The 25,561-nt window shown below is 32.7% G+C and overlaps 1 protein-coding gene and 3 pseudogenes across 4 annotated transcripts; all 4 read right to left on the reverse strand.

Annotated features, from left to right (window-relative positions):
• Positions 1 to 260: 260 nt before the first annotated feature.
• Positions 261 to 6,195, reverse strand: LOC147941420 (LEAF RUST 10 DISEASE-RESISTANCE LOCUS RECEPTOR-LIKE PROTEIN KINASE-like 2.5 pseudogene; annotated as a pseudogene).
• Positions 6,196 to 8,591: 2,396 nt separating this feature from the next.
• LOC147941421 (LEAF RUST 10 DISEASE-RESISTANCE LOCUS RECEPTOR-LIKE PROTEIN KINASE-like 2.5) lies at positions 8,592 to 11,105 on the reverse strand (annotated as a pseudogene). Its single transcript, XR_015562102.1, has 3 exons — positions 10,162 to 11,105; positions 9,893 to 9,922; positions 8,592 to 9,791 (listed from the first exon to the last, which is right to left on the reverse strand). The product of XR_015562102.1 is annotated as an LEAF RUST 10 DISEASE-RESISTANCE LOCUS RECEPTOR-LIKE PROTEIN KINASE-like 2.5 (transcript).
• Positions 11,106 to 11,554: 449 nt separating this feature from the next.
• Positions 11,555 to 14,469, reverse strand: LOC147941422 (LEAF RUST 10 DISEASE-RESISTANCE LOCUS RECEPTOR-LIKE PROTEIN KINASE-like 2.5; annotated as a pseudogene). The gene is made up of 3 exons (XR_015562100.1): positions 13,551 to 14,469; positions 12,949 to 12,978; positions 11,555 to 12,852 (listed from the first exon to the last, which is right to left on the reverse strand). The product of XR_015562100.1 is annotated as an LEAF RUST 10 DISEASE-RESISTANCE LOCUS RECEPTOR-LIKE PROTEIN KINASE-like 2.5 (transcript).
• Positions 14,470 to 22,481: 8,012 nt separating this feature from the next.
• LOC147941423 (LEAF RUST 10 DISEASE-RESISTANCE LOCUS RECEPTOR-LIKE PROTEIN KINASE-like 2.4) lies at positions 22,482 to 25,273 on the reverse strand. 2 transcript variants are annotated; one of them, XM_087458833.1, is made up of 2 exons: positions 24,165 to 25,273; positions 22,482 to 23,714 (listed from the first exon to the last, which is right to left on the reverse strand). In XM_087458833.1, exons 1-2 carry the CDS (start codon positions 24,817 to 24,819, stop codon positions 22,606 to 22,608), a joined length of 1,764 nt encoding a protein of 587 aa, XP_087314959.1. In that variant the 5' UTR covers positions 24,820 to 25,273; the 3' UTR covers positions 22,482 to 22,605. The 2 variants fall into 2 exon arrangements, with proteins under 2 accessions (XP_087314959.1, XP_087314960.1); XM_087458834.1 differs by lacking the exon at positions 24,165 to 25,273 and adding an exon at positions 23,819 to 23,998.
• Between the last annotated feature and the right edge of the window lie 288 nt (positions 25,274 to 25,561).

The following is a 25,561-nucleotide window of genomic DNA, read 5'->3' on the forward strand; positions in this document are numbered from 1 at the left end:
CTTAGCCAGACCAAAGTCTGAAACTTTAGGACAAAAATTGTCATCTAAGAGTATATTTTGTGGTTCGATGTCGAAATGTACAATCCTCGTTTTGCAGCCATGGTGTAAGTACTCCAGCCCACGAGCAATTCCTAGAGCGATACTGTATAGTGCCATCCAGTCTATGCTCATTGTGGTCTTTCTCGAGATGAACCTATCGAGTGATCCATTTTCCAGAAACTCATAAATAATTGCTCGCTTCGAACTTTCAGAGCAGAATCCTAGAAGAGTAACAATGTTGACATAGTTTTGCTCATGCTTGCAACTTCATTGATGAAGTCTTCCCCATTACCCTTTGAGTCTTTCAAGATCTTCACCGCAACAGAACGACTGTCAGAAAGAGTTACTTTGTAGACAGTTCCAAATCCGCCTTTCCCAACCACCTCGGCAAATGACTTTGTAATTTTCTGTACTTGCGCATAGCTATAGTGTTTGAGTGGAATAAGTGCCCTTAGTTTCTGTATTCGTAGATCATCTGATGTCGTCCTTTGGAAGCTGATTACACAAAACACACCAGCACCTATAAGAATGACCCCCACCAATGCAGACGCAGCCACAATGCCTTGAGACGAATACAAAAAGAAACAAATAATAATAAGACTATAGTGTTGAAATCAAATCAGCTTTCTTTAATAATAAGCACCTGCTTTTGCCTTGAAGTTTATACCTATGGATCGACCTGCACAAATAATAAAATCAGTTTGAACTACATACATAACTTTGAATTACAGCTTGAGGGAATTTGGAAAAATGCCCTCTCTTTGTTTACACTTTTGAAAAATACCCTTTTAAAAACTATTTTTAAATATGTAAAATTAATAAGAAAATCTTACTTAAAAATAATAATTAACCAAAAAGTAGATTTTAAATATCAAATCAATTTCTTGGTAATTATTAAATATTTAATTTTACAAAGTTTTTATATAACTAACAATTATAAAGACTTATGATGCTAAATCTATACTAATAAAAAGTATGAGATATAAGCTTCTCAAGCCGTCTACATAAGATTTTAAACAACCTATCGGGATTTGACATGTCACTAATTAATATTTTATATAATCTCCAGAATTTATACACTTTTAAAGATTAAAAAAATTATTAAAAACACCAATAGTAATTAGCCACCTCACTAATTAACAATTTTAAAGGCGTCCACCTAAGTTTAAAAACCACCAATAGTGATTAGCCACCTCACTAATTAACATTTTTAAAAGTCTCCAGAATTTATATATTATTTAGATTTTTAAAGAAAAAGAAAAATTAAAAAATCACCAATAGTGATTAGCCACCTCACTAATTAACAATTTTAAAAGATTAAATCTATATAATAAAATATTTGTAAATTTCTCCAGAATTTATATATTATTTATATTTTTAAAGAAAAAGAAGAATTTAAAAAACCACCAATAGTGATTAGCCACCTCACTAATTAAAAAAAATGTAAATTTTCTTTTGTCAAACATGGAATATATGAACTTACATTCTTATTTTACAACAAAAGAATATTAACATAAAAATATTTGATTAACCCTAGATCTTTTTCCAGTATAAATAATAATTGGAGGTCATGTGATGGGGCAATCCTGTTAATTATTACGTGAATGTGGTCGGGGTCTGTGATTTTAGCGATGGGAGGAATCTTTATGGATTGATAGAAGAGACGGTGAAAAATTTTGTATTGTCTATGATCAAAGAAATGATAAATGGTACAACGGGATATATGATGATGGTTGTAATAGGTGGGTTTCCTGTAGGTGGTGCTCCTGCTCTAGGTGTGTTAGCTTGATGCTAATGCAGGTGACGAACGGTGGAGGAGACACTAGATTCTGGACTTTGGAGTGTATTCGAGGAGATTAGAATTAGTTCAAGAGCATATTAGATCCACAATGAATGATTTAAAGACATTGGCCAATATAATGGAGGATGGTGAATAAAGAAGACTTTAATGGGGTTTGTTATAAGATCTAAGTTATGCGAGCAAGATGAAGAAGGAAGAAGAAAATGAGTGTTGTCTTGTGGTATGGTGGTGAGGTATAGTATTAGCAAGTTTTAATATAAACTAATAATCTTAGTACTGAAAATTACTGATGGTGATGAAACTTTTATAGGTTTTTTTTAGTATTTTTCTTGATTGAATTTTCTTAATTTTGTTGATTATGGGTGAATGAATGCTAGGTGGGTTGTGCATAAATTTTTTATTAGTTTATTAGATTATAGTTTTTGTAGAGTAAAATAAAAAATCAAGAAAACTCTCGAGGCATTTATATAGAACAAGCAAATAATGTTTATATCATGATGCATGTAATATGATATTACATCTAATAAATGTTAACTTGTCTTTTATGGAGTTCGATCTATGTATTCCGAAGACATGTCAAGTATAGAATCTTTGGTGCATGTGATCAGCGATGTCTTCTCATTACATGTTGCAGTTGTTATATCTATTTGATGATCAATTTGTGTAATTTTTTATCATATACATCAAAACACCGTGATAGAAATACATTATGATTGGGGCAACCAGAACAACAACCATATTTGCAGTTAGCTGCATATCTCCTATAGAATGAGAAAGCATATGCGCATATTGAATTAAGATTTTAGAGACGAATGTTAGATGTTTTAAAACAAAATATTTGAAAACGCAAAAATAAACAAAAAGCATAGATCAGAACGTTAATAAACAAAATGTTCAACTCTGTTTTGCACCTTTAAGACTTCAACATTCAAAATATATGGAAATAAAAGAAATATTTGAAAAAATAAATTATTTCTAAATTTAATAAGTATAAATAAATAAAAATATGATTAAAAGAACATTTGTATTATAAAAAACCAAAACTAAAACACTATAATATTTTTACATACTACATATCAATGTATAGCTATTTAAATTATTATAAAATTTACAACAATTTTTAAAAAATTAATACAAAATATACCCACGCATAGCTATAAGCTCATAACGCTGTCCACATAGGATTTAAAATATTCAATAGGTATTCGACATGTCATTTATTACCAATGTTAAGTCATGTGTTATAGTAATGGTGCGGATTCTGATAATTCATTATTATTAAAAACAAATGAAATAGTTTAATTTATAAGTTTTTTTCAAACCAAATAAAAATCATTGAATTGAAACAAAATTTGGTGATATATATGTTGAGTTAAATTTTTTTTTGAGCATTGGAAGTGTTTTTTTTTCTCTATATAACATCAAATATATATATGTGACTAGATTAGGACCTGCAAGATGTGCGGATTTTAAAATTGTTGAAGAAAATAAATGCTAAAACCTAAACAATTTTTTAAAAATTGAAACAAAAAATATTTCTTGAAGTAAATATTTTAATAATTTTAGTTAGAGAAAAAATCATATTTATATTTACCTTCATATACTTATTTATATTTTTATATCTTAAATATATTATAACAATTATTACAATAATCTAAAGCTAATTTATACCCCACCAAAACTTTTTCCAAATACTCATCATTACAAATATTATTATTGTCAGATTTCAAGAACATTCCACAACTTATTACAAAATATTTTACATACAAATAATTCATCAAAACAACATATAATTAATAACCATGTCCAATTTTACTGTATGTTTTACCATTAAAAATATGCTCTTACACCCAAAATTATTTTATTGTTAAAGTATGCTCTTTATCACCACCTAAAATGTCTTTTAAACAAATTAAACAAATTTTATGTTGCTTTACTTTCATTTTGGCATAATTATAGTTCTTATAATTACTATAATTGTTTTGTGACATAATTTTTTTAACCATAAATTTTTTTACTCCAAAGATATTTTGGATGAACAACTGGTGAAAATTATCTACTCGAGTACAATGATTTTATGACCAATCCAATAAAAGTTTTTTTATTGAGAAATTAAAAGAAAGTTAATATAACATAAGAAAATTAAAAATTCAAAAATTATAAACAATTCAAAATAAAAACTTTATAAACAATCAAAAACATGATAAATGTCATAATCACGTTAAAGGATTGATGACCTGTTTACTACTCACAAGTATCGCATTGTACCAAAATTACTTAGAACTATGACCTCGTCTCAAATATTCTCGAATCGTAAGTTCTCAACTAATTTCTACCCAATCAAAAGTTCTCATATATTTCTCTATATACCTAGGTTTAAACGGTTTACGAACCAAATCCGATAAAAAACCACATAAATCCGGTTTGAAACCAATTTTAAAACGGGTTACAGTTCTAACTTCCCAAATTTCAAAATCGCTTCTCAATTACTCGATCAAGTAGCTTTTGTTTCAGTACCGGAATCATTGACATTATCTAGAAGAGAAAACTCTAGATTTTGACCAGAAACATCAACCATCGATTAATCTTCGAAACTTATAATGCTACTAACTATAGAATCACTTTTGGAACATCCATCAGTATCTCCATCCTCGATTAATTTAGCGGGCTTTATATACTTTGATTCCATTTCATTGCATATGATAGCTTCCATTGAAGAACATGCACAAATAAAAGACCCATAATAGATAAGCAAAATTATATCATGATAAAATCAAATATCAAAGCTTTCTAAACATGTAAATTTATGTAGATATAATGTTATTTTCTTAATTAGCTGTCCTATTAGGTTTCAAAAATAACAATTCTTTTGACATAACTTATGTTATTCTTTTTAGATTTGTTATTCCCTATTTATTGATTAATAATAATATACATGTTTAATGAATTATTTTTTTTGTTTATACATATCAAAATCAAATTAAGAAAACACGTATAATTTAATTAGCGTACAATGAAAGATATATTAGTTTGTTAATTTTCCTTTTTGATTTAGGAAATTTTTTTTTAGATATAAACATGTAATTTTTTTGTAGATTTAACGCTATTATTTTAATTAGCTGTTTTGAAAAAATAATAATTTTGATACATGTCAATATCTCATCAGTATAATTGACACATGTCATGATCTTTTTATAATAAGATTTTATGATTAGTAATTTTTTATTTCTTGATTTTTTAAAAAGATTTTTTCTTTTCAAATTAGAAATTTGTGTAAAATTGACACTTGTCACGATCTGGTGAGTTAGTAACTTTTGAAATTGACACGTGTCACGATCGGGTGAGTTAGAAAGATTTTCTTCTTTTAAAATTAAAAAATTATATAAAATTGACACTTGTCACGATCTGATAAGTTAATAATTTTTGAAATTGACACATGATATGGTGACTTAGTAACTTTTGAAACCATACTTTATATAATAAGATTTGAGGAAGGGACAAGTGGTGGTTATTGTTGACCTATTAGGAAAGTAGAACATGTGGGGGCAAGAAATCTTACCCTTATTTCTAGAACCGCAAGTATGACTATACGCCTCGTCTATATAATAGCAGGTAAATCCACCTGACATTTGGTTATGTCCACAACTACCTCCTGAGGATATGCACATCTGACAATATGAGTAAACTTCAAGCCCGAAACCCTCTTCAAGAGCCTTCTTTAGATTATCTGTACCCGGAGTTTTCTCCAGTGTATCCAACGCTTGTCTAGAAGCGGGAATACTGACGCCTCTTCTGCATGATCCCCTGAAGTCGTTTAAAAGTGCACTGATCCCTTCAAGTAGAGGGGATGAGAGGCTTCTCGTTATATAGAAATTTCTTGTGTCATCATCCTCACAATCAAAGAATCCAACATAAGTAGAAACATACGGTGAAAAGTCTCCGATGCAGTCGTAATAAAGCGTCAGCATCTCGGTGTCAGGACCGAATGGAAGAACGTTTTCGTTGAACTGCACATTTGGTGGGTCTTGAGGACAAAGATTGTTGATATAATCCATTCTGCCAAGTCTTATGAAACCAGTAGTATAATTTGCCTCGAGGATTCTAAATTTAACAGTGGAGATGTTAAGCTCTGCGAAACCTCCGCTACAGTCGAGCTTGAAGTCAGGGTGGCCGCAGTCTTCTCTGCCAGGTATCCAAAAAGGGTAAGAGAGATTTCTCTGGTTACCGCAGCTAAACGGGCTACTGCAGTGTTTATGAAGCTCATCAGCTGAGTGAACACATGATTGGTAAAGAAAGAGGATCCATAAGATTCTATAGGACACAGAATTTGTTGGGGATAGAAACAGATTGATCATTGTGTTGGAAGTAATAGGAAAAATGGTTAAGAGATGAAGGAATATGTCAATGATTTTGGTGTAAGTATATCGTGGCTTTGCAAGAGTTGAATAAATGAAGGTACGTTTTGGTCTCTTTGACCAAGCTTTTTAATTTTATTTTGTAGGAAGACTTCAAAATCATGTCTTTTAGCCATTTGTTAAACATTAAAAAAAAAAAAAAGATTTCCAAGATAGGATCATTTTCTATAATATCTACCCTTTCCAAGTCTTATCATAACTGCAACTCCAGTGTATAGCTGTTATGTATAAGACAATTACTGTTAAGTGGATGGAGTTCGTTGAATCGTTGCATCCTGATGGCAAGAAATATTTGATAGCGATGGTATGTTATCCGACTGTCGTTGCTTGTATGGCAAGAAATATTTGATAGCGAGGTTATGTTTTCGGGGCAATCGAACAAGTCAATCTTATCGGTGGAAGGGTTTACTGTAAACTCTTCTCCAGTGAAGTTCCAAATCTGTGGACAGTTCCCATCTAACCAGCTCTCATTTAACGGTAATTACTTGATCCTCCAGATTCACAGATCTTACGCGAAGATTGAGATCCCCGGTATCTAGGGATAGGGTTTGATTATTCGCGCAGAAGAGTTCGAACGATGGTTGGCCGCAGAATTTGGGTTTATTGGATCCCCAGAACGGGTACGTGGTGTTCGAATCGAACACCTGCTGTCCAGATCCACATCTCAGAGGTAAGCTACACTCTTCATACTGTTGATCGGCAGAGAAGCACGACGGGAGGTCAACAACGGAGAAGACTACGAAGCTGATGAAGAGACGAAAGATGGACAATGGGTTTGTTGACAATAAACCTTTTTGTTTTGGTTTGCTAAATAAATTTATGTTATGTATTTGAAGCAAGAACAGTCAGAAAATTCGTATAGATCTTTGATTATTTGACTTGTTTACTTTTTTTATTGCACAGACTGAAAGCTACTTTTATATAGTAAATTATGGAATACAATTCTCAGTGAGAAGAATAGTATCCCCTGCCTCTTATATCTGTTTCACTATTTTTTTGTAAAGCTGACCAAAGGTGATTTAGGAGACTATAGATGTTAGAGGAATAAATTTAGGATGTAAGTTTAATGCATTTTCATTTGGGTACAGACATTATCTTTTTTCTTATTGTTGTTGTTACATTATAATGTATTCTGGACGTATCACAGTAAAATTTAGTACTAATTGTCTCGGCAAGATTGTTGTATTTGATCAGTTTAGTATTTTTCAAGTTCAAGCACTGCCTTTCCATAGGATCGGCTGTGTTCCCTAGACAAGTATTTTTGGACAAGAACATTTAGCTTCAAGTTTTTGATTACAAATCATTTTAAAGTCTTTTGTTTGTTTTGTTTTTTTTCTTGCTTTAAAATGCTAAGATGTCATTTGATAATACATTTTTTTGCCACATTAATTTTCTTTAATAGGTTCCAAGGGTCTCTTTTTTTTATGTAACATTTATCGAACATACTGATTGCTCGAGTAATTACCCGATACACTTCACTGCAAAGCAATATGTACGGGGTTAAATCCACAAGTACAAATGGTACACTAAAGATTTACGAGAGTATGTAAATAGCTAAAACGAACAAAGGAAGTTTGTTTGGTAACAGGTTTGTAAATAAAAATGCAAAGAAAATAACTGATTAACTTATAAGATTAGAACATTTGATCATAGGGTATTTCAGAGATCAATGATTAATGGGAAAATGAAATATGGAATTCAACCGTTTTAGAACATGAACACAATAATAGACTAACCCTCTTTCAAGGCATTAGAAACTAAATTTGACTATTAGTTTGCTAAACTTTCATTTGCAACCTCCTAGCCAAATTTACATTACAATCAAGTTCATTAAGTCCACAATGTGTCATGACATCAATTTTTGTAGGCTAGAAATATATTGCTCAATTCACACTCATTCAGGCATTCTATCGAACACTTTTGATGCATAGAAAAACCTAGAGTCTAAAAAGGTGAACCGTCCTATTTTAGCATTAAGTATCATTTGAATCAAAGAACCTAAGGATCAAGAACTCCAAATAACAATTAAAACATTAATTCATTGAATCTTCTAATTGGAACCTTAAAACCCAATAAAGAGACATCTCACACATAGTGAAAGCAATATACAAAGAGATAAAGAAGACATAGTTAAATTAATAAAATAAATAAGAAAAAGGGTTTAGTGTTTAGGATTTAGAGATTAGTTTTTAATATAAAAAAATTAGTTCAATTTTGTGGTATGTTTGAAAAAAAATATATATTTTAGTGGTATTTAAAAAAAAAACTAAAATTGGTATTGTTAAAAAAACGAACTCATTTTAGTGTTTTTAGTGGTATTTATGAGAACCCTTTAAAAATCATATAACATTTTCTTTCATTAATATATATTGCTGCTTTCATAGTTTAATAAGTTCCAAGTAGGTTTCTTTCTTTATGCGACATTTATGGAACATTCTTCTGTGTAAACCGAAGTATCCTCTGAGAGGGTCGAACATTCTTTAATAGCACTACGGAACACTGCAAAACAGGTCGAGGAGGTACTTCAAGAGCATCAAGGTTTCCTTCCAACATCTCTACAACCCTGTTCATCGCTGGGCGATCTGATGGCCAAGGCTGAATACACCACAAACCTACCAATGTCAACTTCTTTGCTATCTTGTCGTCTTCTTCGCTGCTGACTCCATTCTCCATATGCCCTCCGTTGTCTCCCATCTCAAGATCCTTATATATCCATTCGGGAAAGTACATTGAGCTTGTGCTAGATGAAGGGTCTTCATTTGGTGTTCTGTTCCTTGCTCCAATTATCTCAAGAACCAACATTCCATAGCTATACACATCTGATTTGTGGGAGACTCTACCGTACACACTTGAAAACACTTCAGGTGCAATGTAACCTATCGTTCCTCTTGCCTCCAGCAGTGACAATATCGATTCTGTCCTCTCGCAGAGCTTAGCAAGGCCAAAGTCTGACACTTTCGGAGAAAGATTGTCATCCAATAGTACATTTTGCGGTTTAATGTCGAAATGTACAATCCTTGTTCTGCAGCCATGGTGTAAGTACTCTAGACCACGAGCAACGCCTAACGCGATCATATATAGTTCCTTCCAGTCCATATTTGATGACCTCTTGCTCGAAATAAACTCATAAATAATTGCTCGCTTCGAACTTTCAGAGCAGAATCCTAGAAGAGTAACAATGTTGACATGAGAAGTTTTGCTCATGCTTGCAACTTCATTGATGAAGTCTTCCCCATTACCCTTTGAGTCTTTCAAGATCTTCACGGCAACACTACGACCATCAGAAAGAGTTCCTCTGTAGACTGTTCCAAATCCGCCTTTCCCAACCACCTCGGCGAATGACTTTGTAATTCTCTGTACTTGCGCATAACTATAGTGTTTGAGTGGAATAAGGTCCATTAGGTTCTGTTTTTTCACATCATAGTCCTTGCTTGTGTACTGAGCTTCTTGTGTATTTCTTCTCCGTCTGATGAGTAAGAACACACATGCGACTATGAGAGCCAGCGCCGATATAGAAACAGCAGCTGCAATAATACCTAGAGAAGGATAAAAAAAACAAGGAAATCGTAATATGTCTATGATGCTGCCTATGTTATTCAAATCAATTGTTGCGAAAGAACATGAAAAAAGGGAGCACCTGTATTTGCTTTAGTAGACTTCTTGCGACCTGCATCAAATGGAATGGCGCCAGAAAGAGGTTAGTTGGAACTAAATACAGAACTATAAATGAAAAAAAAACTTAAGTTTCTTTCTTCTGTATTTACTTTATCAGAAACTGTAAGGATGTTTTGTAGATGATCTAGTCAAAAGGTTAGTGGGTGGGTAGGGAGATTTAAAGAAGGGAAAGTGGTGGTTCTTGAGGAAGAACCTTTAGGAAATTAGAATAAGTAGGCAAGATAGTCTTACCCTTGTTTGTAGAACCGCAAACACCGTTACCTGGCTGATCATCTATACAATAGCAGAGAAACCCACTAGTGATAAGTGTGTGATTATATCCACAAGCACCCCCAGAGTCTCTGCACTTCTTACAATCTAAGTTAACTCCAACCTCGAAATTCTCTTCAATAGCCTTATTTAGATTATCTCTACTTGGAATGCTCTCGAGTGTGTTCAGTGCGGTTCTAGATGCGGGGATATTGATGGTTATACTGCAAGATCTCCTAGAGTCTATGAAAACCGGACTATACCCTTCAAGTAGAGAGGACACTAGGTTTCTCGTCACGTAGTAATTTCTTCTATCATCATCCCCACAATCAAGCCCTTTCACATAAGTAGAAACATATGCTGAAAAATCTTGGTTGCAGTCGTAATTAACGGTTAGCCAGTCGGTGGTATTAGCGAGTGGAAGGACCGTTTCGTTGAAAAACATCTTTAAAGAATCTTGGGAACATATATCACCGCTATAATTGGATCTGGCGAGTCTTATGATACCAGAGGTATAGTTGGCCGCTAAGATTCTAAATTTCACAGAGGAAATGTAAAGCTCTGGAAATCCTCCGCTACAGTCGAGCTCGAAGTCGGGGTGACCGCAATCTTTTCTCTCAGGAATCCAGAAAGGGTACAAGAGACCGCTCTGATTGCCACAACTAAACGAGGGACTGCAGAGTAGGTGATGCTGCTCAGCTGAAAAAACATAAGATGGGATGACAAAGAGCATCCATATGAAGGTATAAGGTATAGATTTAGATAGGGAAAGAGACAAGTTGATCATCGTGTAGCAGTTGCAGGTTAATTAAAAAAAAAATGGTAAAGATGAAGAGATGAAGCAATTGGGAAAATGTCTTGGTTTTGGTCTAAGTCGTTGTTTTGTACTTGAAACTAAATGAATTTACGAGTTTGACAAAAAAAAAAAAAAAATGAACTTACGATTCTACTGTACTTTTTTATATATTCTTGTACGACGACTTCAAGGTCATTTCTGAAATCTAATGGACATTACATTATATGTGAAGGTGCCTTCCTTATTTTTTAGTTGCTCGTTCAAAAGAAATGGCAGAAAAAATTAGAGTATGGAAAAAGGCATTTACTATTATTCACAGTGACTCATAATGTCGAAGAAGAAAATTCAATTAGTGTAAAAATCAACGTTAACAAACGAAAGATCAGAACATAGATAATTTAGAGACATAAATAGTTTGATTAATTTAGTATCTAGTTTAGAAACCCATTCCACACGTGTCTTCACATAATAAGTTTATTTTCTAAGATAATTTAAAATTTTTATAAATAATAAAACAAAAAAATGATACATCTAAGACTAAAAGACTCGAAAGGTACCTTAGCAATGGGGATGCTCTTAGTGCACTCTCTGTAGTTAATATATAAAGGATAATGACATGGTTTGAATATAAGAATATTACATTGATAATTTTGTTGATGGTGTGTACTACTTTGATAAATGCATTTTCTGCTTTTGTGATTGTTCAATGAGGTTTCTTTCTTTATGCGACATTTATGGAACATATTTATCTGTGGAAGTGGAACCCGATATATCCTCTAAAAGCAAAGAAGATTCTTCAAAAGGCGCTGATGGAATTTGAAAAAAAGGCTTAGGAGGGACTTCAATAGCATCGACGTTTCCTTCCAACATCTCTACAACTCTGTTCATCGCTGGGCGATCTGATGGGGAAGATTGAATACACCACAAACCCACCAGTGTCATCTTCTTTACTAGCTCCTCTTCTTTGATGCTGATTCCATTCTCCATAAGCCTTCCTGAGTGTCCCTTGTCAAGATCCTTGTATATCCATTCAGGAAAGTACATTGAGCTTGTGTTCGATACAGAGCTTTGAGCAGCCGTTTCTTGATTTCTTGCTCCTATCATCTCAAGAACCAACATTCCGTAGCTATACACATCTGACTTGTGGGAAACTCTACCGTACATTCTTGAAAATAACTCGGGCGCAATGTACCCTATTGTACCTCTTGTGTCTAGCAATGACAAGATGCTCTCTTTCTTCTCGCAAAGCTTAGCAAGGCCAAAATCAGAAACTTTGGGGATAAAATTTTCATCTAAGAGTACATTTTGAGGTTTTATGTCAAAATGTACAATCCTTGTTTTGCAGCCATGGTGCAAGTACTCTAAACCACGACCAACTCCAAGCGCAATTCTAGATATTGTCGCCCAATCTATATCCATGGAGGTCTTCTCTGTGATGAACTTATCAAGAGACCCATTTTCGAGATATTCGTAAATAATTGCTCTCTTGGAACCTTCAGAGCAGAATCCTAGGAGGGTAACAATGTTGACATGGGAAGTTTGACTCATGCTTGCAACTTCATTGATGAAGTCTTCGCCATTATCACCCATTAGGTTTTTAAAAACCTTCACTGCAACCAAACTTCCATCACAAAGGGTTCCTCTATACACAATTCCAAATCCTCCTCTCCCAATCTGTTCCGAGAATGAATTTGTAATTCTCTTCACTTGTGCGTAACTATACTGCTTCAGTGTAATAAGTTCTTTGAGTCTTGGTTGTGGAATAAGTGTCTTGAGGTTTTGTTGACCAAGATCATGCGATGTTCTTCTCTTTCGTAGAATTAGGAGAAACAACGTTAAAACCAGGACCAGGAACAGAGTGCCACCTACTCCTGAACCTAATGTAAGAAAAAAATTAAATCATGTGTCTAAGAAAAGATAAACAATTCAAAATCGCATTAGGTATACTTTAAGAATAGGAAAAAGTTAAGCACCTATTTTTGCTTCAGCTCCATAAGAGATTCCTGCATCAATGGAACGACACCAAAGTTCATTTGGCACTCAATACCCAAATGGTGGTTCTTATTAAAAAAACATTAGGAAGCTAGAATATGTAGGCAAGAAATGTTACTTCCTCTCTCGTTTTATTAAAAACAATATTTATTTTAATAGAAAAATATATTCCCCCTGTTCCATCTTATATTTTTTTTTTTTAAATTTTTTTCTCAGGCTTTTGTTTTTGTTCCATCTTATAATATTTTTTCCAGATTTCTATGCATCATTTATGTTTATTTAGTATGTTATATATGACCATTTGTATTTTTCAGTTTTTTTTTCCTATTGGTTAATTTTCTTTTGGATAAATGTTTAATAATAAGTTTTATGTAAAAATAACAAAATATTTATGTTTTCTTCAACATTGTGTTTTTGCTAAAAGACTTATAGAATGGAATAGAGGGAGTACTGCAGAATTCCGATAGTCATAATTAAATAGTTTAATTAATATAAGTTATCCATAAAAATTTGAGAAAATCTTATAAAATGGAAGAAATAAAAAAAAACCTAAAACTCTTATTTAATGGGACAGAGGGAATACCATTTTTCCTTGAACCGCAAGTACCATTATGTGGTTCATCGACACAATAACAGATGAATCCACTTGAGCTCTTATTATATCCACAAGCACCCCCAGAACCTATGCACGTCACACACTCTTGGTCAAGTGCAAGCTCAAAACCGTCTTCAAGAGCCTTCCCTAGATTTTCTACACTCGGACTTGTTTGCAGTGCGTTGAGGGAATGTCCAGATGCAGGAATACTAACGTTTCTTTCGCAAAATCTCCCGAATTCTTTGAATGATAGACCAACTCCTTTGAGTAAAGGAGAGGAGAGGTTTCTTGTCACATAATAATTTCTTTTGTGAACAATTTCATCACTCCGACAACCAATCATGCCACCAAAAGTATAAACTTCAAGTGAAAAGTTGCAGCCGTAATAAATTGTTAGCAACTCGGTGTTAGGAGCAAACGGAAGGACGTTATCCATGTAGGACACATTTAAAGGATCATGGGGGCAAACATTGTTGATAAAATCCGATCTGGCGAGTCTTATCCTACATGATATATAATCAGCGTCTAAGATTCTGAACTTCACAGAGGAGAAACTAACCTCTGCGAAATTTGTGTTGCATTCGAGCTTGAACTTCGGGTGGCCACATTCCTCTCTGCCAGGAATCCAGAAAGGGTACAAAAGACCGGTCTGATCGCCGCAGTTAAACGGTTCACTGCAGTGTCTATAAAGATCGTTGGCTGAGAAAACACAAGATGGGATCACAAAGAGCAACCATATGACTTTAATGGACATAGATTTTTTCGGGGAAAGACTGATTATCTTATTGTAAGTGAACATAAGAAAAAATGGTACGTGAAGAAGAAGAAAAGAGATGATGAGATTGGTGAATGGCTTTTGTATATAATGTAAGAGTTGGACTAAAGGAACCTATGTTTGGTCTTTCTAACCAAATCTCACGTACGTTATTTTTTTCTTTCTTGGCGTATGCATGTCTTGTAAGGATAAGAAGCAAGTGGAAACGGTAATGCCCATGAAGGACTCTTGGAAGTCTCTATTATTACACACAAACACGAAATTGAGATAGAGAGATATTTGTCATTGGTGTTTCGAGAAATCCTACAAAAGACGTCGGACAATTTTCGAAAATATCACATTTTTATTATTATGCATTGTAAATACCATTTTTTTAGTCAGTATTCGAAGAGACATTTTTATCATTTTATCTTTTTCATTTAGAGGGAATGAGAAAGTGATATGACGATGTATGTGAGATATGATTTGATTTTTTTCATGAAATCGTTTTAAACATTTTAAACCCGTCTAACCGGGCTTACAGGCATACTTCCAAACGGAATCTTGTTAAAGTTAAGAAAACATTTTCACCTTCAAATATTTTCTTAATTTTATTTTATGAGAGATAATGCGAAAAAGGCCTATTACAATTTATCTGATTATATATTTATTTAATAATCACATTTTATGTCATATTTTGTATGTTTATTTGTTATATAATATAAATTATATCTTATCTTATATAATATGAGAAGAGTTTTTTCAACTTTTGCTAAAGAGATGACATTTGGCGTGTTATCTGTCTAACACCTGTCTTATTTTGTTGTTTGGACTTAATTAACTATATTCATTTGTACTTTGGACCTAAGTAACTGATCTATAAAACAAAAAAAACTCTCAACATTTTCTTTTTTCCTTCTTCAGTAAAAACCAATTCTATGCGTCTTCTGATCTAAAGCCACCATTTATCAGTTTGTGGTTTCATCCTATGAAAAATTGATCATAGTTTCTTTTGAAATGATAAATATGAGTTTCAATCTTATGTATGATTCACGGACAAAAAACAGATTCTAAATTATGTAAAAAAAGTAATTCTGGGTTTCAATCTTATAAATGATTCATGGGTAAGAAAAGATTCTAGATTATGTTAGATTGTGGGATGTTTTTGTGTTCTCAAAATTCTCTTATCAATTCATAAATTTTTGGCTCAAATTTTAAATTTTGGGTTTCCATTTCTGCTTAGTTTATGGCCTTTAGTCTTATATAATCTAATGGTGGGATGTTTCCGTAATTAATTTGATAATTGCTTACTCATTTATTCCTCATTAGATCTTACTAACTCTTTTTCCATAAAAATAGAATTCATTCCGTTTTCCATAAATTTAGAATTCAATCCCTAATTACTCTCTTTTTAACAAGAAACTAGGTTTTTACCCGCGGTACACCGCGGGACTAAATTATAAATCATTGTATTTAAATAATAATTTTTAATTTATTTAGTTTTTAAATTCCCAATTAATTAACTTTTGCCTAATTAATTTATAATTTTGTTTAAAATGTTTTTCTTTTTCTTACGTTTTATACTGTTTGTAACCTAATTAACTACATCATATTTGTTATTGGATAGAATATAAAATTTTAGATTTGTTTTGTTTTCTAGAATTAAGCAGATGTGTTTGTATATATGATATGTTAGTGTATATTTTATGTGTATACAATTTTTTTTTTTGGGAATATTAAGAATGTGTTATAGTATGTGTAATATTTTGTAGCTCATATACTAAATAATTTATAAGTTAATTTCCTAAACTTTGATTACAAATCTATAGTATATGAAATAAACTAATAGTTTTAGTGTTGGTTCTATAGTTCACATCCGCCATGCTTGGCGGGTCACGGAACAAAGATTTTATTAAAAAATATGCTAGGAATCACACATTATTATTTTGATTAGATTTTTTTCAAGGTTAGGGAATGTTATATTTATTTAATTAATTATCAAATTACTATTTAATGTAAATAGTAGTAGTTCCGATTTTTTTGGAAAGTTGCAATTATAAGGGAATAACTGTAAAATTAAAAAAATTATCATAATTTAATAAATAATAAATTATAAATTAAATTTTTTTAATGTAAATGGCATGATTGTAAATAGGTTTCAACTCCAGGATTTATTTGCTAAATGTCTCCCAAAATGTATATATAGATTTCAGTCATCATATTTTAATTTCAGTGTTAGGTTCCTGTGAAGAATTATATTATTTTTATGTATCTTTCCAAAATTTAATAGGTATTGATAATTTTTAAATTTTTTTGCATTAATACTACGAAGAAAGAAATTATGTGATAATGTTTGACAAATTTATTTATTCATTAGAATGTTTATGTATGTCTTTCCTACTCTTTATGGGCCGGTGCGATAGTTTTATATGTCATACGCCAAGGTTAAAAAAAAAACCTTTTCATTATTGTGAATAAATTATAAAAATAATAATATAAAAAATTATTTTCATTATTTCCATATTGTAGTTCATTTTGCTTGCTCACATTTTTCTTTGTCTTTTCAATGTTTTCATGTTCATTTAACCATTTATACAAAAATAAATATCATATTTTGCCTAAATCCTAATAACTCATTACTGTTTTAAAATTTTTCGAATATGGAAACCTTTTTATTAGAGTTTCAAATTTGGTTTTCTAAATTGAATTTTACTTTAAATATCAGTAACAACAAGTTTAATTAACATTAATCTAATGCTCATTCACCAACAATTCAAAAGATGAAATAAGTTTTTATATAAACCTAATAAAATTTAATCCGTAAATTGGATATATCTACATGAATAATCTACTATTTTCTTATATAAAACTTGAACTTCTATTTTTTTTTGAACTTTTAATAAAAATCTAATCATAACTGAACTTATAATTTTTATTTTTCTTACATAAAAGACCTAAAACTTTTGGTCTAAAATATGCCCCAGAAAAACTGATGCCCTAATCCTTGGCTTCACTTGCTTGGCCTATGGATCGAGCCTTAACCTTGTTTTATTTTTATTGTTGGTTGTGTTAATGTTACTACATCATGAAAAAATGAACTATCATGATTTAATATGTTGAACATGTTAGCCTTTGTTCCTTTTTATATTTTAGAATCTCTATTTTTTTCCTTCTATTGGGCATTCATGTGGTAAAGCAGGCTAAAACTTCTCCTTATTAGGCGATGCATATGAGTCTCTCCATTATAATTTTAGTTTCTTATTAGTCTTCATCTCTAAGAAAAAACATATTTTAAACTATTATAAAAAAAGAAAAATTGTATGTTACTATCATATGCTTAAAAAACCATGTTGTTAAGCTTGTGATGTCTTTTTATCTCATGGTACGATATGAGTGGCATTTTTCTATACTATTTCTGATTAATTTGACTTCTTTAGTGAGTAGTATATGCTAATTGTATACTGGTATCATATATTTTTAGTAATCTTAGTATCAAATATCGCATTTTTAAAAATACCCATTTTCCTATGCCACTTTTCAGTAATACTTTTCATGTTGTTTATTTTCAAAAATATATATTTTCAATGTATAAAATGAATAAATTCTAAATTCTAAAATCCAAATAATAAACTCTACTCCATCAAAACTATATCATAAATGTTAAATAGAGAATCCAGACCTTAATAAAAAAGTTCTTAAAATTAGTTTAACATATTGTAATTTGTGTAAAAGAGAACAAAAATGAAAATATTAAAAAATGTTATTTTTGAAAAGGAGTATCTCAAAAATATTATTTCTAACAAATTCTCATATTAGAAAGAGGTTCCAAAATTTCTCTACATTGAAAAAAATAATATTATATGATGAGAAACTCAATGGATTTCTCACCAATGCAGATGCTCTAATATGTATTGAAAATCTAATGGAAAAAATAACCATAAACATTCTATTATGTAATCAAAATTTTTCTATGTGTTGAAATACTCTAATACTATATATAAAATGAAAACTCAAGTAACTTCAAACAAATGAACCCAAAAAAATTAATATGATCAGTATATTTTTAAAATCACAAAAGTAAACATTATTGAGTAAACAAATAAAAACTAATAATCTCCAAATGATTAAAATTGAACAACAATGTAAACTAAATCGGTACATAGCACGGAATGACTTCTAGTTTATTTATATTAGTATTTAGCACATACAAGTCTTTTCATAACAATTTTCTCGCAAAAGGATCCAAAACATACAATTAAATCTTGAGTGGGACTTGCTGGTAACCCTTAATATACCCTATTCTCCTAAATTTTGTTTTTCTTCATACAGTAAATAGTTTTCTTTTCCTTATCAGCCATAGAAGACTAATTGTTAGATAAACAAAAATCAACATTGTGTGCATTTTTGTTATCAAAGACTAATAATTATTTTACGCACAAGACTAGAGGTAGGTGAGACCCAAGATCCTCTATAAACTGAGGAAGAAGGATTGAGATATTTTATTGGCTTTCTTAGACCCATGAAAACATTATACCGCATACATATATGGTTGAGTTCAATAAGGACAAATGTTATAGTTTTTTCTTTTTCAATGCGAATAATTGCTCTTTTGAAACCTTTAGAGCAGAATCCAAGCAGGGAAACAATATTGATATCAAATGTGTTGCTCATGCTCGCAACTAATTGACCAAGTCTGATGAGACACAACGTGAGGAACAGGATGACGTGACCAAGAGTTTAGTCCAGGGAATTTTGCACTCACACCCACTTTCTCTAAAACTATTTACAACTACACCTATTTTCTACTATTCATATACTTTTCTCAATTTTAATTATCTATTACCCCTCACTCCTTCTATTCTCTCTCTCCTCTCTCTCTCTCCACATCAGATTTTATTTTCATAATTTAGTAATTAACAAAAAAAATCCAAAAACAAATTAAGAAAACGGTCACAATTTATTTAAAAAAAAATCAAATATCTTATTTACCGAAAAAAAAATTATTACTTTTTATTTCCCAAAATATATTAAAACACATAATATTTATGCTATAAAATCCTAATTACTCTACCGCACCTCTCATGATCTTAGTTAAAAGAGTCCTAAAATTACTCTCAATTAAACTGAAACAACCCGACCCGTTTTTTTTAATAATAAATACTATATATAATTAAGCATCACATACTACTTAATTAAACAACCAACACACACATTACCAACCAACCGCAATACCAATCATAAACCAACATCCAATAACATGCACATCGGAAAACATATAACATTAATCATAACAATCTTAACCATTCTATCCAACAACCTAGCATAAATCTATCCATGGTTCCAACATAAACAATATATCCGACAACATACAAACGAGACCCTAGATCATCCTCCTCCTCATCGCCATGATTCCACGATCACACTTTTGCCTTTACCTGCACACCACAAACAACAATTGAGATGCGTAAGTATTATCTTAGTGAGGCCGTCTTCCCATCTACTGAGTTATACACACAAGCATCTGAGACTCATGTTTAAGCAAGCAAACAAATACAAACAATACATCAAACCAGGAAAACAAGTCTCGGATGAGACTGGTGTCGACCGACGCTAAGTCGGTGTCGATCGATCCTGGCACAACATGGTGTCGACCGAGTGTCGATCAACACTGCTTCTACAGACGCGAACTGCATGAACACGAACGTCGATCCTCCGTTTCAAATCATCTCGACACCGTCCCAAACTCACCCAAATGCCTCAGAAACCTATGGGAAACCCGAAAACAACAAAACCAAGCAAGAAAACACCACAAATAGACAAAGAACAGCCAAACAAAAGAGATCTCATGCTTAGATCAACCATGGTCAAGAACTCACCTCTTTTACATGAAGATTAGGTTGAGAAACGGTGGAAACAACACCTTCACAAGCTTCTCCTTCGTTCCCAGCAACAACTCTCCTTCCCCAGCCACAAATCTCACCAAAAACCACCAAGAACAAGCCAAAATCTCACAGAAACACTCTCCAACGCTTTCTCTCCTTTTTTTCTCTTTTTCTCACTCAACGGTGACCAAAACAACAGAAACCCTCGACTTGGGTCGTCCTTTACCTTAAATACACGGTTTAGGGATTTCTAATTGAACCAAAACGAACCAAACGGCAATTAAAACCAACACGACCAACCCAGAAAACATGGTGTCGATCGATACACCAAGGGTGTCGATCGACACTCAGACCAAAAATGCGATACTTGGTTCGCGAATGTTACATAAACAACTCATGAATTTAAATTTTACGTGTTCTACCATATATTTTCACAAAATTATTTTAAATTTATCAGTTTAAATGTAAAAGAAAGAGCAAGTTCTTTCTGTTCTACAAAACAAAAAAAAAATTGAATTACACATTTAAGAAAAATTAAAGTAAAAAAAAACAAAAAAAACAAAAGTAATTGCCACTTAACGTCGCATAATTTAACATAATATATAAACGAGAAATTAACAACATATGTTAAGCTATCTGAAAATAATAAAAAAGTTACTAATTTTTGTAATTAAAATTTTTAAATTTAACTCCTACACGATGATGAAAAAACTTCTTTCTATGATCTTTCTGGTAACTCCCCCACTATCTATTTATTTCTCCCTACAATAACAATACTATACCTGCAGAATATGAATGAACAAAACACCAATGGTATCCATGCTACCATGTACACATGGTTATCATTTGTAGCGATCAAACTAAACTAAATGATATCCCACAATAACAATACTATACCTACAAAATATGAATGAACAAAACACCAATGGTATCCATGCTACCATATACACATGATTATCATTTGTAGCGATCAAACTAAACTAAATGATATCATAGCAGAAGAAAGCAGGTGCTCATGTCCAACAAACATATGTCAACAAATTAGGGTTAATGTTCATGTGGTCAAAGTTAAGTGGATGGGCTTGGATGGAAATCATGAATCTTAATGTATGAATATACTTTGTTATTGCCGCACATTCCGAACTGGTGGTGGAAAAGAGACTAACCTTGGAAAAATTTACTTTGTTTTGAATGAATCCATATGGAGACCTATCCATAATTTATTTATCCAGTAAACTTTGTTTATTTTTCTTTTCAAGTTAAGGTCTGTAACTAATCATCATAAGCTCTTTTTTTATGTTCTTTGAGTTTTGGGTAACACATGAACTTTGCAAAGAGATCATAACATAACATAATACTGCAATTGATTAACCACTTATTGTTCAATGACAAATGGATACTGTATAATCTAAAAATTCATAAAAAAAATATAGCAATATGTATTTTAAAATGTAGAAAATATATAATCATAACATATTATAATTAAATAAATAGATAATTTGTTTTATGATAATCATTTAAAGTGTTAACAATAATAAAAAAAAAGGAAAGAAGGAAAGAAAGAGGAGAGGGGCAGTTTTGCCAAAATAAATGATACCTAAGCAAAAAAACTTGAAAAAGTATAGTAAGAGTAGAAAGTAGGTGAAAGTGAAAAAAGATGGATGTAAAGTAGGTGTGGGTGCAAATCTCCCTTTAGTTAATTAGTGTGTTTAGTTAATTAGTGTGAATGTGTTTTCTTGCCCACCTTTCATGTTCTAATTTAGAAGTTTATTTCTTGTATTTAAGCATCATCCATTGTAGAATCGAACATAAAGAAAATATTATCTTAAAAAATTATGTTTTTGTGAACCAAACACTAATTAGATTATAACTCCAAAGTTGATAGACTAAACGGGAGGAAGCAATGCCTCACTGAATCTATTAAATATAAAACAACTGAATCATATTGAAACTTTTCTAAGATATATATACATATATATATATATATATGCATCCCAAATGTGAGATAAAATTAGAATTTTTACCAAACATTTGGATTGAAAAAACTGATAGTTATTATGAAACAAAAATCTTGGACTTTAAAACGACAACTAAAATTAAACCCAAAGAGTACTAATAGTAAAACATAATTTTGTTGGAAAAAATCAAAAAAGGGTTTGACAGGGACTAGCGTGTAAAACTGGACAATACCAGCTGCTATATCTGTTTGTCATGATTTAGGACTTTCACTTGTCTCCCTAAAACAAGTGTTTAGAAACGGACTCAAACAAATACACACGAATGTAATCGATCTAATATCAGAGGTCTTTCATGCTCAATAATAACATGTGTTCGATCAACGTTTACGATTACGATTAAACCACAGAGATTTACTCATAAACTAAAAAGCTTGCGATCATACCTAAGACTAATAAGAGGAGATTGAATTTTCCTCTGAAATCCAGGAAGATTCGAAATGAGGCACTACGGAACATTGCAAAACAGGTCTAGGAGGTACTTCAAGAGCATCCAATTTTCCTTCCATCATCTCTACAACCCTGTTCATCGCTGGGCGATCTGATGGCCAAGGCTGAATACACCACAAACCTACCAATGTCATCTTCTTTGCTATCTCGTTGTCTTCTTCGCTGCTGACTCCATTCTCAATATGCCCTCCGTTGTATCCCTTCTCAAGATCCTTATATATCCATTCAGGAAAGTACATTGAGCTTGTGCTTGACGATGGCTCTTCATTTGGTGCTCTGTTCCTTGCTCCAATTATCTCAAGAACCAACATTCCATAGCTATACACATCTGACTTGTGGGAGACTCTACCGTACACACTTGAAAACACTTCAGGTGCAACGTAACCTATCGTTCCTCTTGCCTCCAGCAGTGACAATATCGATTCATTCCTCTCGCAAAGCTTAGCAAGGCCAAAGTCTGACACTTTGGGAGAAAGGTTTTCATCTAATAGTACATTTTGTGGTTTAATGTCGAAATGTACAATCCTTGGTCTGCAGCCATGGTGTAAGTACTCTAGACCACGAGCAATGCCTAACGCGATCATATATAGTTCCTTCCAGTCCATATTTGATGACTTCTTGCTTGAGATGAAATTATCAAGAGACCCATTCTCCAAAAACTCATAAATAATTGCTCGCTTCGAACCTTCAGAGCAGAATCCTAGTAGAGTAACAATATTGACATGAGAAGTTTGACTCATGCTTGCAACTTCATTTATAAAGTCTTCACCATTATTACCCTTCGAGTCTTTCAAGACCTTCACTGCAACCATACAACCATCAGAAAGGGTTCCTCGGTACACAGTTCCGAATCCTCCTCTCCCTACCTCTTCCGCGAATGATTTTGTAATTCTCTTCACTTGTGCGTAGCTATACTGCTTAAGTGTAATAAGTGCCTTGACGTTCTGTTGACCGATATCTTGTGATGTTTTTCTCTTTTTCTTTAGGAGAATTTGGAGAAACAATGTTGTTAAGACCATGAACAGAAACAGAGTAACACCTACTCCTGAACCTGAACGAAGAAAATGCAGAACATAAATCGTTTGGCTAAGAAATGTTTTAAAGAAGATCAAAAACAGGTAATATATAAAGAATAGGAGGAGGTTAATTAATCACCTATTTTCGCTTTAGAAGAGATCCCTGCATCAATGGAACGAGACCAAATGTTAGTTGGAACTCAATACACTAGTAATACTACTCTGAATCCAAAGGTGTGTGGGTGGGAAAAAAAAGATTTGAGGAGGCAAAAGTCTTATGGAAGAATAGGAGAAGATTACTCACCTTTTTTCGCTTTTCCTGCATCAATGGAAAGGCACCAAAGGTCATTTCAGTTTTAAATTATAATTATACTCTAGGGACATGCGTTTCATGCAGTAGAGAAATAGATTACTAGTTGTTTTGATATGTCTAAGCTAAGTCTAAGTAATTGATATGAAATGATAGAGATGCATAAGAAACTTACCAGGTGGTGGATGGAGTGAACATTCTTGACACGTTGTTTTATCGGTCTTCACCTTCACCTCAAATCCTTTTCTTAAAACACTTTCCAGATTTGTCATATTCAAAATTTTCTCATTTGTAACGAAACTCTTAGGAACGTTCACGGTGAAACTGTCATGGCAACTCTCGGGACGTTCAGGGTTTTCAGACACTGAGATGTGACCTTTCTCTAGACATGTATAACTCAAATAGTAATGAAGAAAAGGTTCGCAATGGTAGAATACGGTGACGCTTTTGTAGGTTGGCGAAAGCTCAAAAACTTCTGGAGGCAAGGATGCGTTGGTGAATACAGAGGAGCAAAATGGGCCTTGCAGGTCCGCTCTGGCAAGTGTAAGAGTGTAAGATGCTTGTTGTATATGGAAAACTCGGTAAACATGGTTTGAGATGTTTAAAGAGGTGATATTGTTTTTGTCGCAGTGAAGCTCCAGCGATGGATCACCGCAGTGTTCAGGACGATTCCCGCTCCAGAAGGGGAAACCAGCAGTGATGTTCCCACACTTAAACAGAGTCTCATGACTTTCATCACACCAATCCTGATTACTTGAAGCACAAGGAAGATGGTGAAATAAGGAGAAGAGAAAGAACAAGATCAAACCAGAATTGTGGGGATCATACATGATTTTTGTTTGATCATTGAACAGAGAAAGTGTTTTTTTTTCCCAATAAAGGTAGAAATATAAACCTAAATATGAGGTGGAAACGGTGAAGAGGGTTAGGAGACCAAGTCCAATTGAGGGTTGTGACAAAAGCGGAGACCTTGAACTCTTGCTTTAAGATGAGTAAAGAAGTGATGTTTTTATAGCAGTGAAGTTCCAGAAATGGATGACCACAATTTTTGTGACGATCACCTCCCCAGAAAGGGAAATCGGCGGTAATGTTCCCACACTGAAAAAGAGTCTCACACCTACTTGAAGTAGAAAGAAGAGGGCGAAATAAGGAGAAAATGAACAAGTAGATCAGGCAAGAAGTGGGGAGATAGTACATGATCCGTTTGATCTACGAACCGTGTCCCTTGTGTTGTGAGGAAACAAAGAGAGAGAGAGAGAGAGAGATAAATAATTGGAAAGAATCAGGGTTGTGAAGGACCAAAGAAAAGATACAGAGAGACTTTGGAGTCTTTTATTATCACTACTTGTATTTATTAGTTGACTTAGAGAAACGAAACTGAGATATTAGAGATATTGGTCATTGTGTGTCGCTCTTTTTTCCCAAAGACTTTTCGTGGAATTTAAGTCTCTAGCGTGAATGAGATTATAAGAAAACTACTCGTTGATAAATCGGGTCAGCTGATACCATTTATTAGACGCCAGAGCCGGATATCCAGCTCCGTATCCGTATCCTTATCCGGAGGATCCTTAA

The sequence above is a fragment of the Camelina sativa genome, chromosome 7 (assembly GCF_030686135.1).
Source record: "Camelina sativa cultivar CO46 ecotype springtype chromosome 7, ASM3068613v1".
NCBI lineage: Eukaryota > Viridiplantae > Streptophyta > Magnoliopsida > Brassicales > Brassicaceae > Camelina > Camelina sativa.